Source organism: Mustela nigripes, chromosome 4 (assembly GCF_022355385.1).
Source record: "Mustela nigripes isolate SB6536 chromosome 4, MUSNIG.SB6536, whole genome shotgun sequence".
Taxonomy (NCBI): domain Eukaryota; kingdom Metazoa; phylum Chordata; class Mammalia; order Carnivora; family Mustelidae; genus Mustela; species Mustela nigripes.
In genome coordinates, this window is record NC_081560.1 from 17,418,750 (window position 1) to 17,434,240 (window position 15,491).

The following is a 15,491-nucleotide window of genomic DNA, read 5'->3' on the forward strand; positions in this document are numbered from 1 at the left end:
TGTGAGTATTTATGTGGGATAGATTCTAAGGTGGTATAAAGGCCTGGTTAGCAGCACAGATTCAGGGGCGAAGACTTGCTGGAATGAATCCAGGCTGTACCATTTGAGAGCCAGGCAACTTAAGGCAAGATATTTTTTGTGCTCTCATTTTCTCTGAAAGAGGAATTAGATCAGTAATAATCTTTACTTTCTGGGGAGACTAACTTCTTTGATAGGCTAATGGGGGACAAATGCTTTCTCCCTGTTTACTGACCAAAGAGGTTGATCACCTTTTCATGTGTTGTAATTATTTGTAATTCTGTGAGTTACACATTGTCTTGTGTTCTCATTTTGACTTAATTGCCTTTTTAAAATTGCTTTGTGAGATTTGTTTGTATACTCGACCTTAACTCTTCATTATAGTGAATATATCCTTTACTCTGCTGCTTGCCTTTAGTTTTGTGTTTTCTTCTTTCCACATTACTGAGTTGACCATATCTTTCTATGCAGATCTGTCATTAAAGTAGGTAGACCAGAATTTTATTATTGCTTATAAACTGGTCTATGCGTACCATATTGATTTGTAAATGTCACTGTTACTAAATATTAAAACCTCATAAATTCATGGTTCTGTTTCTAGAGTATTTAGGTTCTTTAATAGTTTGTCTATTTTTGTACCCATGTCAAATGTGTATATTATTTATTCTCCTAAAATGTGCTATGATTAAGTACTAGGTTAGTATTAAATATTTTACACATTTTTTGTCAGTATGTTTCCTGATGGTTGAAATGCCATTTTTTTCTCCAGTAGTAAATAGTATACTTTGTTTCTTCTCATGCAGGTCTTTGAAGTTCTACAGTTTAGTTCTCAGTGCTGAACTTCCTTCTCCCTTAAGTTATTATAAACTTTTGCTGCTGTTTAATAAACGTGAAGATGTCTCGCAGTCCTGATGCGAAGGAAGACCCTGTGGAATGTCCTCTTTGCATGGAGCCTTTGGAGATAGATGATATCAACTTTTTCCCTTGCACCTGTGGCTATCAGATTTGCCGATTTTGTTGGCATCGAATTCGCACTGATGAAAATGGGCTTTGTCCTGCGTGTAGAAAGGTAAATACTCTAGAGTAACTTTGTATACGGTTTTTTTGTCCCAAACATACAAGTAAGTAGATTTAAAAGAATCTACAAACCTCAGGTGATTTCATGTGTAGCATTTTTAAGATAATAATGAAGTAGAAAGATATTGTATGACCTTGGTAAAGTCATATAACCTCTCTAGTTGACCTTTAGCTCTCTTATCTGGAGAGATTTGCAGGATCAGTGGTGCTGGATATTTAAGAGAATTACGCCAGTGGAGAGGCAGTGGATTAGATAGGATAGTGTGAATTTGGAAAAACACATTCAGCAGGGAGGATAATCACTTTAATTTTCTAGTACAAAATAGAATAAAAGTTTTGATATTTATTAAGAGAGGTCATGGGTTAAAATGACAGAAATACTGCTTCAGAAGATAATAGGTACTCATTTGTTGAGTCTTCACAACGACTCTAGGCTGTAATGCTATCCGCAGTGTACATGAAACTAGGGCTTTCAAGTAACTTAACCACAGGCATCAGCTATTGGGTAGTAGGTTTGGGATTCAAACATAAATCTTTTGAGTCTTTTCTAACTCTAAATAGTTCTATGATTTTTAATATTCCTGGGTCTTGCGTAAATAAGCAGGCCCAACAGTTACAATATAGTGAGTGACTCAATAGAGTGAGTAGGATTGCTGCATTTGTATTTTGAAGGACTTTGTGATCCAGAGGTTAATGCAAATATCTTTTTTTTTTTGTCTTTGGTTTTCAGTGTCTCTTGGTATGGTTTAAACTTTTCTGTTGACTCATTTCAAAGAGCTCTTTTCATTACTACAGATTTTGAGAAAGCAGGAATGTGTTTTAGATACCTAGAATATTTAAATTTCATCTCTCAATTTCCTCATCAGAGAGATTATATCTTAGAAGGCAATGCATTATCCAGTTGTTTTTTTTAATCTAGTGGGCATGTAATATATATTACATGAATCAAAAAAGGTTAGATCTACTTAAGTGTTGAGTTTGTATATAGTATATGTAGTATATATAACATGTAATAGATATTTATAATGTATATGTATTATCTTTTTATAAGGTTAATGTATATAGTTTTGGTATTAATGTATTTTAGGAATGTGAATGAAAACTAAATGAAAATCTTAATATTAGCTTTGGTCAAAATTTGTAATAAATTTGTGTTAGTGGATTTGGAGCATTCAGTCGTATTTTAAAAATTGGCTCCTGGCCATTCCATAAGAAGACAATTATATTGAACTATTTTGTTGAAAGTCGTAATTCTCATTATAGCCAGAAACTATAAGGCTTGCAAAGTTGTTTTACTTAATAAGTTTATCTCTTTTTTTCCTTTTTGTGTGCTATGAAGAGGAATCAATAAAAAGACCACTTATTAAATAGTCATTAGAGAAAAATCAATTATTTGGGGAAATGGCAAAAAAATTCACTTCACTTTTAGGAGATTACCTAGAATCACCTTAAATTCTTAGGAAGTAGAGAAAAAAAAGTAGAAAAATTTTAAGGATAAAGCAAAATAATTTTAGCAGAGCTGGTTATGAATAAAAGTGTGCTTTTCTGGTAAGACAAGCAAGTATGAAGAATCGGAAAGGCAGTAGGCCATTGGGATCAATTTTAGGGAAGAAGCGTTAGCTTAAACATGCTGAGGATAAGGATGCTGAGAGAAGAGTAGTGGTGCTTTTAAGATCCTAAGGAAAATATCAGTGTGGTTGCTTCAGTGTTGCATTGGAACAGGATATGGATCCAGCCTAACTTTTATGCCATGTAGCAGAGACAGATGCTCTCTAGCTGAAACACTGGTTATAAATTTGGGTCAGAGCCTTAAGTTGGGTGGAGATACCCTGGAGGAACTAGGACCTCCTATGCTCAGAAGATGAATTATTGTTATACTCTGTCCACCAGTTTGTCCTCTTTGCAGTCACAAAAGAGCATCCTGCAGTAGACAGGAATAGCATTTATAGACTAGTTGACAGAGTTCTTTCATGTAAAAACATGTTAAGAACAAAGAATTAGCAGACATTTCAGGAATACCAGCATCAGTACCAAAAATCAGTAAATAAAAGAACCTAACAGAAGTAAGCAAACAGAAAGAAACATTTAAAAGTGTCATTGGTGCTTCTCAAATGAAAAGAGAGTGGCATATCTATGTTGTAGAAGGAATATATTTTAAAGAGCAGATTAGAGATCTTGCAAATGAGCAGTCTTATGGGTGGGCTGAGGAACAGAATGTATAAAGTTCAAGAATTGTGTTGTGAGGTAATTTCAACATTTGGAGGAGATTTGGTGGTTGAATTAGTAAGAAACATATACAGATCTAATCAGACAGTTAACTCTAGGGGAAACACAAAGTAATCATATTATGCTGCAATGGCTCAGATATGTTTTAGGGGTTGAGGTTTTTTTTTTCTTCCATACAGATATATTAGAGCATCATTTGTAGAAAAGACTCTTTTTTTTAAAGGTTTTATTTATTTATTTTTATTTTTATTTTTTAAAGATTTTATTTATTTATTTGACACACAGAGAGAGAGATCACAAGTAGGCAGAGAGGCAGGCAGAGAAAGAGCGGGGAAGCAGGCTCCCTGCTGAGCAGAGAGCCTGATATGGGGTTTGATGCCAGGACCCTAAGAACATGACCTGAGCTGAAGGCAGAGGCTTAACCCACTGAGCCACCCAGGTGCCCTGGTTTTATTTATTTATGTGTGTGAGAGAGAGAGAGAATGAGAGAGAGAGAAAGAAAGAGTGCATGAGAGGGGAGAAGGTCAGAGGGAGAAGCCCACTCCCTGCTGAGAGGGAGCCTGTGGGGAGAATCCATCCTAGGACTCCAGAATCATAACCTGCACTGAAGGCACAGGTGTCTCAATCAACTGAGACACCCAGGCGCCCTAGAAAAGAGTCTTTACTATTGAATGGTTTTGAACTCTTTCTTAAAAATCAGTTGCTCATAAATGTGTAAGTTCATTTCTAGAATCCATCCATGTCCATCTGCAGACGATTGTTTCTATCCTTATGCCAATACCACACTGTCTTGATTACTCTAAGTCTTAAATCACTTTAATCTAAGTGATAAATCTTTCAACTTTGTTATTCCTTATAGAATTTATTTTGGGCCTCTTAAGACTTTAGCATTTCCACATAAGCTTTTTAATTAGTTTGTAATTTTGTGCAAAATACCTACTGGGCTTTTGATTGAACTTGTATAAACCAATCAATTTGAAAAAATGACATCTTGAAAATGTTGGCTTATCTAGTTCATAAATAAGGTTTATCTTTCCAGTTTTCTAGGTTTTAAACATTTATAAAGCAATGTTCTGTAGTTTTCAGCATATGGAGTAGTATAGCATGTTTTGTTATATTTATCTGTAACTATTTTATGTTTTCTGAGTTTCAGCATGTGATATTTAAAAAATTCCATTTTCAGTTCATATATAGAATAATTGATTTTGTTAAATAGATTCCTTAGGTTTTTCTACATAAATGATCATGTCTTCTGTGAATAAAGACAATTTTACTTCTTCTTTTCCGACCTTTATGTTTTTAAATGATTTTTCTTGCCTTATTGCACTGGGTAAGCCCTTTAGTAGAACATTGGAATAAAAGTGTTAAGAACAATTATCTTTCTTCCCACTTTAATAGAAAGGCATTGAGTATTTTACAATTAAGTATGTTATTAAGCTGTGAGGTTTTTTGTTTTTGATTTTTTAAAAGATTTTATTTATTTTATTTGAAAGACAGATTACAAGTAGACATAGAGGCAGGCAGAGAGAGAGAGGAGGAAGCAGGCTCCCTGCTGAGCAGAGAGCCCGATGTGGGGCTCGATCCCAGGACCCTGGGATCATGATCTGAGCCGAAGGCAGAGGCTTTGACCCACTGAGCCACCCAGGTGCCCCTAGCTGTGAGTTTTTTGTAGATTTTTAAAAATCAGGTTGAGGACATTTTCCTTGCTGAGGGTTTGGGTTTTTAATCACAAGTGTGCGTTGCATTTTGTCAGATGCCTTTTCTGTTTCTTTTGAAATGATTATGTGTTTTCTTCTTCATTCTGTTGAAATGGTGATTTAGGTTGATTGATTTTTGAGTCAACCTTCCCTTCCAAGGATAAACCTCATTTGATCATGATATGGTACCCCTTTTCTTTTCAATTTGCTAATGTTTTCAGAAAGATTTTTATTATATATTTGAGGGAGTTTTTGTTTTGCTTTGGCAGCAGATCATGTATTTGTTTAAACAGATAAGCATTATTATTACATGTGTCCAGTAGTTCCAGTAGCTTCAGTGTGTGAGGAATGTTTTTACTTGTTATTGTTGATGTCGTTTTCTTTCTTTATGTGCTTGGTTATATCTGTGCCTGCTTCCTGGCTGTTGTCACTGAATTATTTGTAGGGTTGTCCAGAGCCCAAGGTATATTTGCCCTCCTCTAGAGAAATTTTGATTTGGCTTCTGCTGGACCCTATAAACAGTGCCATTGGGGATTCCTCAAGCATAATAGTCGCAGGTGAGGCCAGTGAGGCCAAGTATTAAGGTCTTAGGTCTCTAGGATGCAAATCTTCCATGAGATTGGTTTCAGCAACTTCTTCAGGATGTTTTTCTTCTTGTTTTTTTTTTTTTTTTTTAATCTTATTCTGACCTCTCTGTAGTTTGTTCTTATCCTGACACTGAAAGAGCCTTTTGGGGACAGGGCTGGGTTTCAGCTTAACATGGGATTGAGTCCCCCAAAGACTTGTCACCTTGGGCTGACCCTAGGCTTTGAATGCTGACCCTCCCTCCCCATTTGTTGTTACACAGACTTTACACTTATCTCTCTGGATTTTGACTTTTATACAGAAATTGGCTTGGGACTTCCCCACTGCAGATCATTATTGTTTCTAAGATACTGGTTAAAAAACAAACATTATATAGTATTTTTCATTGTTTCTAGGAGAAGGAAAAGTTAAAGCTATGAATGCATTTATTGGAAAACAAAGAACAAAAAATGAATTTCTAGCTTATTTCTAGGTTAAGAAACCAAAAAAGAATAGTAAACATTGTGTCAGTAGAAGCAGGGATTAAGCAGAATTTGCTGAAATAGAAAATAAGTAGTATTTCAATAGAAGTTAGATCCGGTTCTTTGAATAAAATAATATAAACAATATGATATAAACAATAAAATAATCAAACTCTTGGCAAGTTTGATCAGAAAATAAAGAGAAAAGACAAAGATACATTAGAAATGAAATGAAATGGAAGTGGGAGGGACACCTGGGTGGCTCAGTGGGTTAAGCCTCTGCCTTCAGCTCAGCTCATGATCTCAGGGTCCTGGGATCCAGCCCCCAGGCTCTCTGCTCCGTGGGAGGCCTGCTCCACTGCCCCCCCCAACCTGCCTCTCTGCCTACTTGTGATCTATCAAATAAATAAATAAAATATTTAAAAAAGAAATGAAAGTGGGACCATAAATACACACATGGAAAAAAATTAAGTGATTACACTAGAGACTGTAAACCATCATAATTAATAGTTTGGCAATTTATCATCAAATTAACACTATTAAAATATTTTATACATTAAAACTGGTTCTTCACAGTTGTCATATTTTGTATTAGTTTGATATATAAAGAAAAATTTCCTGCTTGTACTTTTTCATTTGATGCTGTATTCCTGGAAAATTAAGTTTAATATATGTGTTTCAGTCAAAAAGTAAACCATATGTATTTTTTCATCTCCCAGTTTTAGTCTTCCTCCCTTGCTCATTGCTTTGTATCAGCTTGTTAATTTTCTGTCATTGGGTTTGTAAAGTAGCTATTTATGATGGTATGTGTGTGGTGGAGAAGCTGTCATGGAATGCATGCTTTCCAACTTTTTCTGGAACCTTGAAAAGTTAAGGTTTTTTTTTAAAAGGAAAATTAACCATGCTGAATTAAATTCTCCATTCTATAGAGTAGCTTGGCGTTCATTTGGTAGATATTTATTGAGTACCTAAAATATGCACTACTAGCTTTATATTTCATCCTGGAGAAAGACTTAAGGTCATGCAAAAGTCACAGCAGTTACCAGGTCAGCTGTTTTATATGCCTCCTACTCAGAATTCAGTTGCGGTATGCCAGATAGGACCAGTTAGCTAGAAGGTTCAGATTTTTATTTTATTATTTTTATTTTATTATTTTTATTCAGACTTAAAAAGATTTTATTTATTTATTTGACAGAGAGAGAGAGAAGGAAGGAGAGTTCAAGCAAGGGGAGTGGCAGGCAGAGGCAGAGGGAGAGGGAGAAGCAGGCTCCCAGCCTGATGGTAGGGCTCGATTCCAGGACCCAGGGACCATAACCCAAGCCCGGGGCAGACACTTAGCCGACTGAGCCACTCAGGTGTCTCTATTCGATTTTTATTTTTATTTTTTTTTTAAAGATTTTATTTATGTATTTGACAGAGAGATCACAAGCAGGCAGAGAGGCAGGCAGAGAGAGAGGAAGAAGCAGGCTCCCCGCTGAGCAGAGAGCCTGATGTGGGGCTCGATCCCAGGTCCCCGAGATCATGACCTGAGCCGAAGGCAGCGGCCCAACCACTGAGCCACCCAGGCGCCCCTCTATTCAGATTTTTAAATGTGGAAATCAAATGGTCTGGGTGCTTGCGTCCTCCAGGACCACTAAGAATTATGTCTGAATATTTAAGAACAGGATTTTTGGAGACCTTATGACATTACCAGTAGAAGCTGAGGAATATAAAGAGAGGTCTCACTTTTTTAATTGCCTTCATCATTAATCTTAGTGTGTCCACAAATTTGAGGGGTTTTGTTTTTGTGTTTTACTTACGTATGTAAAGATTAAAGTACCTTTATGTTAAAAGCATAGCAAGATTTCAGGCTTTTGAATACTGTCTCCACTCTACCTTGTTCCTTCTTTTTTTCTTGACAACATCACTGTTAATCCCTACTCCTATATTCTGATAGGCACAATTTCCTATTTCTGGGATCTATTCATATACACTTAGATATGATTATATTTAATGTGTCCCCATCTTTCATTTATTATTAACTATTTCTTAGTGGGGAGGGGCAGAGGGAGAGGGAGAATCTTAAGCAGGTTCCACAACCAGCATGGAGCCCAATGCAGGACTCAGTTTCACAATCCTGAGATCATAACCTGAGGTAAAATCAAGAATTGGATAATTTAGCGAACTAAGCCACCTACGTACCCCTGTTTTTTATTAGTAGTAATAATAAGTGACTTATTGAATGCTTAAGTGTAGGAAACAGTTTTAATCACTTTATAAATATATATCTTTTCTAACTCTTACAGGAACCCTCTTAATAATGTACTGTGATTCCTCTTTTACAGAAGAGATGACCGAGGCAGGCAGGTCACAACTTATGGCCAAGGTCTCTCAGATAGTAAAGAGAAGCCAAGATTCAAAGCCAGGCAGTAGATTCCACAGCTCTCATTCAGGCCACCAGTACCCTTGGCATTAGTAGTAGGAATGCAAACAGTATTGTAATGACAAGAAGGGGGGGGGGATTGCAACAGTGTAATTGCTAATGTTTATTGAGGGATTACTGTGTGCTATTCACGATAATAATGGCTTTATGAGAGTTATATAACTGTTAAACCAGACTTTAAGATCATTTTCATCTTGAGGATGCTGACTTTCATTAACTTGCTTAAGTCCATGTGGCTAGTAATTGTTGGAAATTAAAGTCAAGCTCCTGAGCCAGAGTATCTATGGATTGTTGCTTATTTGCCCATTTCTGTTCCTTTTAGATGAACAATGAATTAAAGAATAAATACATCATTAATCTTCTAGTGCACAGAATGTTTTCAAGAAGTATTTGTGGATTGTAATATATAAACCTATGTTTGGATGAGATAACTTACACTCTTTGCCTCTTACACGGGACCCTGGAAGCTTGCTTTTCCTGTCAACTCTGCTAGACACTATGGGGAATACCATGATTGTATTTTTTAAAAAATATTTTATTTATTTATTTGACAGAAAGAGAGCACGAGTAGGCAGAGGGAGAGGGAGAAGCAGACTTCCTGTCCAGCAGATAGCCTGATGCAGGACTCGATCCCAGGACCTTGGGATCATGACCTGAGCTGAAGGCAGATGCTTAACTGACGGAGCCACCCAGGCGCCCCACGATTTTTTATTTTATTTTTTTAAATTATAGAACTTTTGGTGGTGTTTTAAGTGTTAATAATACTAAAAGTAGTCTGTGCTAAACTCTAAAAAAATAAGTGTTTTAAAAACTATTTTATCTTTAATCTATTAAATAAAAATATTTCAGGCAATTACAAGATTTAGAAAAAGGGAGGTGAAACAACCACATACCAATAATCCAGAATGATAATGGTTATTCATATATCTTATTTCTTTCCTTATTTAATGGTGAGTTCTGTGTTTTGTGCTTAAAGCCATATCCAGAAGACCCAGCAGTTTATAAACCACTTTCCCAGGAAGAATTGCAAAGGATAAAGAATGAGAAAAAACAGAAACAGAACGAGAGAAAACAGAAAATATCAGAAAACCGCAAACATTTGGCTAGTGTACGTGTTGTACAAAAAAACCTCGTCTTTGTTGTAGGTCTGTCTCAGCGCCTAGCAGACCCAGAGGTAAGTCCTCTTCCGTTTTCTTTGTCACCTTGACATTTTTTCTTTTTTGCCTATCCTATTTGGAAATAACAGCTGACCTTGCCTATTTGCAGGATTCCCCTGAAATTATTAAAACTTAGGAGAGAATGGGAAAAGATTTTTTAATTATCTCTAAGGATCCAATGACCAGTTTTGATCTTAGGCAAGTGTCTTAATCTTTCTTGGCCTCATTTTCTTTAGTTGTAAAACGAGGCAGTTGAACTAGACCTCTGAAATCTCCTTTAGTGCTCATAATCTATGAAAGTTGGATAATGGTTGTTTTGCTATTCAGGCTAACATGTGACATGAGTACTCAGGTTCTTTTTTTCTGTAGCTATATAAGGGGTTCACAGTGGACATGCAGTTACGTAGTGCAATCCCACTAGAGATCTGTACTTTTTTTTTAATCCTGTCCACATAGTGATTCTTGGTTATTAAACAGTTAGAGACCTGCTGCTACACTGTACCATCATTCTATATTCATTCATTTTAATCCAATTTTGGGGAAAGATTTGATGATTTCTTTGTCATTTGTTTGGAGGCAGGGGAGGCCTTAACACTTTTGTTCATTTCTTCTTTTTTCTTTTTCTCCTTTCACCACCTGCATTGTAAGGGTAAAGTTGAGCTCATAATATTCCCTGGTGCCCTTGGATGTACATCTGCTAATTGTCAGTTTCTGATTAGGAGGCGCTAACTAGATTGATAGGAGAGCAGGTAGAAGCCGATTGACAGCTAGAGTGTTTCCTTCAGCAGGAGAGAGTTGGATTTGGGAGAGCTTCCAGAAGTACTCCTTGAAAAGGGTTTGGAGTAACGCTTGTCGTCATGGTACCCATAAGAGGGAGGATTATAGTGAATATGCTTAGGGAGGTGGTAATCTTCAGACTTGGCTAAGTGGGCAAAGACCCCAGAGGAAGGAAATTTAAGGACTCTAAAAATTGATTTTCTAACAGTCAATATAGATAAATAATGCATATTTACAAATGATGAGTTTACTATGTAATTGAGACTGTGAAGGGGTCAGAATCAGTAGAAGAGAAAGTCAGGGAGACCTTACTAAGAAGCCTTTATCATTGATCATTGGCAATAATATCACCGGCACTTCCAGAATTGCTTAGAATTAAGTCCAGGGATACTGGTATTAGTGGGTGACATTAATCCTTCAGGAGACCAGGTTCTTTCCAAAACCAAAGGGGGCTGATCTAGAGTTCTACAAGAAAAGACTTCAGTAAGAGCTGTTAAGGATGAGAGCTCATTTTAGGCCTGTGACTGAACCTCAGCAGCCAGTTCTTTCTTTTTGTTTTTAATTCCTCAGGCAGGCAGATCCCAGTTCCCCTGTGACCATTTTCTTGAATACCACAACTTTATACACTAGTCCTTCTGTTCTCCCCTTTCAACTCTGCCTTTTTTCTAATCAGAGGGCATTTCTTGCCTTTGCAAGTTTTTTATTTTATCTGTCTCTGTTTACTCCTTCTAATCTTATTGATTAGAACCTACTTTGGCATTTCTGAAACTGCTGTTCCAGTAAACTAGTGGAACTTTTGATTTCACAACTCCTAGGTATGCATGTACTTGATTTTGTTAATACATCCTGCCTGGATCCTGTCACCCATAGTACTGGAGGCATATGGGGAGCAGCACCTGAAAGCTGGCTAAAATCGAGCTCTAGTCTCAGTCTGGTGTCTCCTGTCTCCTCTTCAGATTCCGTGATTTGTTCTTACTTACATAGAGGCTTCTTTCTTCCACTTCAAATGACATGACTCCAGTAACATTAATCTGAAGAAGTATTACACAGAAAATAATTAATCTAGGTGGTGACTAGTGAGAGAGGGTACTTTATCTTGAATTTAAACGTGCCCTTAAAAAACATTCTACTTTTTTTATACTTTTGAAATCATTGTTGCTTGTTGAGAGGATAGGCAATTTTTTAAAACATTGGTTTCTCTCATTTATTTCTCTTAAAACTCTAGAAGACCAGTGTTTTATTTATTCAGTCTTAATACTTCTAAAACATAATATAACAAATTCTCTTAATTTATTGCATAGTCTTTTCAGCTTGGAAAATTTGAAGTTGGCTTTATTAGAAAACTTGGTTTCAAGTTGTTAGTGTAACTTTCAGGTCAGAGAAGATCCCAATTTACTTATTTTTGGATGATGAACAATTTGATATTTGAGTGAATTCCTTTTAGAAAAACAGAAGAGTTGAGGAAAAATTCAGGCTTATTTTGAAAATGACTTTTGTGGGGCGCCTGGGTGGCTCAGTGGCTTAAACCTCTGCCTTCTGCTCAGGTCATGATCTCAGGGTCCTGGGATCGAGCCCCACATCGGGCTCTCTGCTCAGCAGGGTGCCTGCTTCTCTCTCTCTCTCTGTCTGCCTCTCTGCCTACTTGTGATCTCTGTCAAATAAATAAGTCAAATCTTTAAAAAAAAAAAAAAAGACTTTTGTACATCAGAAAACTTAATACCAGGATTGATGGTCAAATGTATTCATTTATCAATCAATAAAAAAACCTATTTTACTTATTTTTTAATATTTTTATTTGAGCGAGAGAGTAAGCGTGAATGAGGAATAGAGGGAGAGGAAGTAGCAAACTCCCCACTGAGCAGGGAGCCCACCATGGAACTTGATCCCAGGATTCCAGGATCATGACCTGAGTGGAAGACAGATGCTTAACCGACTGAGCCACCTGGGGGCCCCCCCTAAAAAACTATTTTAGAAGATATGGTAGGTAGTTAGAGGCAGTGATTAGGGGTAATTATCTTCCAAATCCTGAAATTGCAATTTGCTGGAACCTAATTCATTCATTTTATATTAACTATTGAATACTTATCATGTTTTAGGTACTTTGATGTTGGAAATAAAATAATTTAGCAAGCCAGACACAGTCTGTACCTAAACTAACAGACTATTGGTAAGACAAGATTTAAGTACTTTTTTTTTTTTTTTTAAGATTTTTATTTATTTGAGAGACAGAGAGCACAAGTGTGGAGGAGAGGGAGAAGCATGCTCTCTGTTAAGCAGGGAGCCCAATATGGGGCTTGATCCCAGAACTCTGGGATCATGACCTGAGCTGAAGGCAGACGCTTAACCAACTGAGCCACCCAGGTGCCCTGAATTGAGGTACTTGTAAGTGTGCTGGGGATTTATAATCAGGGAAGTACAAAAAGTTTTTTGGGGAACATTTAACAGTAGGAAACTTGGCTAGTATAGAAATCCACAAAAAGCCTCCCAGAGGAAAGGATAATTAAGAATTATTACAGAGGCAGCCTGGGTGGCTCAGTGGGTTAAACCTCTGCCTTGGCTCAGTTCATGATCTCAGGGTCCTGGGATCGAGTCCCGTATTGGGCTCTCTGCTCAGCAGGGTGCCTGCTTCCTCCTCTCTCTCTCTCTCTGCCTGCCTCTCTGCCTACTTGTGATCTTAAAAAAAAAAAGAAAAAGAGAAAATTACTAGAGATTGGCTAGGCAGCAAATAAGGACAGGAGTGTCCCATGTATGTGGTGGTCCAAGAGAGCAGCTTGTTTGAGGAACTAAAAGACTTTATAAAGACAGAACCATGTTATTTTACAAATCAGAAATTGAGGCATAGGGAAATTAAGTGACTTCATTATGTGACCTGAAATCATGCAGCTATTTCATAGCAGAGCCAGGACTAAGAACCACCCCTCTTCCCAACCCACCAGTTCTTTAAAGGTCCTGTTCCAGTATATTTTACACTGATAATTGGTCTTTTGTTCATCCATTCACCTAATTTATCCATTCATCCCTTCTTTCTCTGCTGACCAAATTTTTATTTTCTCTGTAGTATCCATGAACACTTGACTGTGTTCCCAAAGAATATATAGGAAGACATTAGGCATGCAATTGGGCATTTATAATTCTGTCATGTGGCCTTTTGTATTCTATATTAGTATTAAAGCCAGCTCACTGAAGTAAATATATAATATTGAATATATGGATATTCAATATCCATATATATGAATATGATATTGGATATATGAATATATGGATATCCATATCCATATATATATATATATATATATATATATGAATATATGGATAATGTGGATATGAAGGGTGCTTTACCTACTCCCCATACTTCTTAATAACTAGAATGCTCTTTTGCTAGTTGTATGTTTAGGTAGAATTTGGAGTATTTAACTTAATATAGGAAGTTTAAATTATTTGAATTTCCCTTGCTGGGACAAGCTATTTCTTATCAGTCATAGGCCATTTGCTAATACTTTGAGGCCCACCAATGTTCTTTATCCATGTAATTCTTTTTGTTCAGTGCTAAAACAAATTATTTTTCGGTTAACATTTATTGAGTACCTACAGTGTGCTGGGCAGTATGTAAGACACCGAGTATACACTGACCAATACAAAAGTAGCCCTTGCTTATTTTCAAACTAACCATTTAACATAACATGAGAAGTACTCTGTGCTATGGAAGCACAAGAGAGAGCACCCAATCTTGTTGGGGAGGTATGTACTCTCTTGCTGTCTTTGGGGCAAAGTGCTTCTGGTCCAGGAACTGTACAGATTCTTCAGGATGAGAAAGATCTCGGTCTGCAAGTGATTTGTTTGGAAGATTAGAGTGCAGTGGTGAGAGATGAGGCTGGTGAGGTAAGTAGTAACACACTATGAAGGGCTTTCTAACTGTGCGAAGGAGTTTGTACTTTATTCTAAAGGCAGTGGGAACCTATTGAATGTTCTTTCTTTCTTTTTTTTAAAGATTTTATTTATATATTTGACTCAGAGAGACACAGTGAGAGACACAGGGGAGTGGGAGCGGGAGAAGCGGCCTTCCTGCTAAGCAGGGAGCCTGATGTGGGACTTGATCCCAGGACCTTGGGGTCCTGACATGAACAGAAGGCAGCCGCTTCAGGACTGAGCCACCCAGGCGCTCCCCTGTTGAATGTTCTTTAGATCAATGACATGAATAGATTTGTGCCTTGAAAATAATCATTCTGGCTCCACTGTTACATGTCAGTATAATTATATACAAGTTATTATGTTGTATTGAAGATGTTATACCCAGATACTGGCTAGAAACTATTTCCATAAGTGAGTGGTTTTCAACCTTATCAGAGCTAGTACCTGTTTTTAAAAATATTTTGTAACACTCTTTGACTTTTATGAAGTGATTTCATGAGATAAATAAAAAGAATAAAAAGGAAATAATTTATAAAAAGACTGTTTCTACATGTAGAATTTGGGTACCAGTACTCTAGTACTCTACCTTGCTACGCAAGGTGTGGTTTCTGAGCTGGTAGATTAGTATCCCGTGGGTGCTTATTTTGTAAACTCAGGCCCTGCTTCAGAGCTACTGGATCTGAATATGCAATTTAACTAGATGCTCAAATGATTTGTATGCATATTCACGTTTGGGAAGTACTGTTTTTAAATATACAATAAAGTAGTAAGATGCTTGCAAAATCACTGTGAATGTGATACCTAGAAAGGCAGATTGTTATAGGTGTATGTATTGGCAATCCAGATAGTAGGAAGAGCCAGTGATGTGATTTTTCTGGAATAACTCTTGATATAATTCTGAACAAATCACCTGTAGTCTTCCCTTAATTATGTATTATTTGCTTTCTTATAGATACAACATATGGCGGAACTGTAGGGAACTACTTTTGAGTTTATATATAATGTGGAATTTGTTTCTAGGTTCACATAATTATAAATAGGCTTCTCAGCTATATGAATGTCTTGTAGGATATTCAAAAGTTCTACAGGACAATTCTTTATTGTGCAGGGCGAGCCAGAGCATTGTAAGCCATTCCTGGCTCCCATCCACTGAACATAAGTA

The 15,491-nt window shown here is 36.8% G+C and overlaps 1 protein-coding gene across 7 annotated transcripts in view; it reads left to right on the forward strand.

Annotated features, from left to right (window-relative positions):
- CNOT4 (CCR4-NOT transcription complex subunit 4) overlaps positions 1–15,491 on the forward strand; it is a 141,256-nt gene that overhangs the window by 59,900 nt on the left and 65,865 nt on the right. For all 7 annotated transcript variants that reach the window (XM_059396351.1, XM_059396345.1, XM_059396347.1 and 4 more), the window contains exons 2-3: positions 822–1,087; positions 9,463–9,660. In XM_059396351.1, the coding sequence (XP_059252334.1) occupies positions 914–1,087; positions 9,463–9,660 (372 nt within the window). In that variant the 5' untranslated portion in view covers positions 822–913. The remainder of the gene's footprint in view (positions 1–821; positions 1,088–9,462; positions 9,661–15,491) is intronic.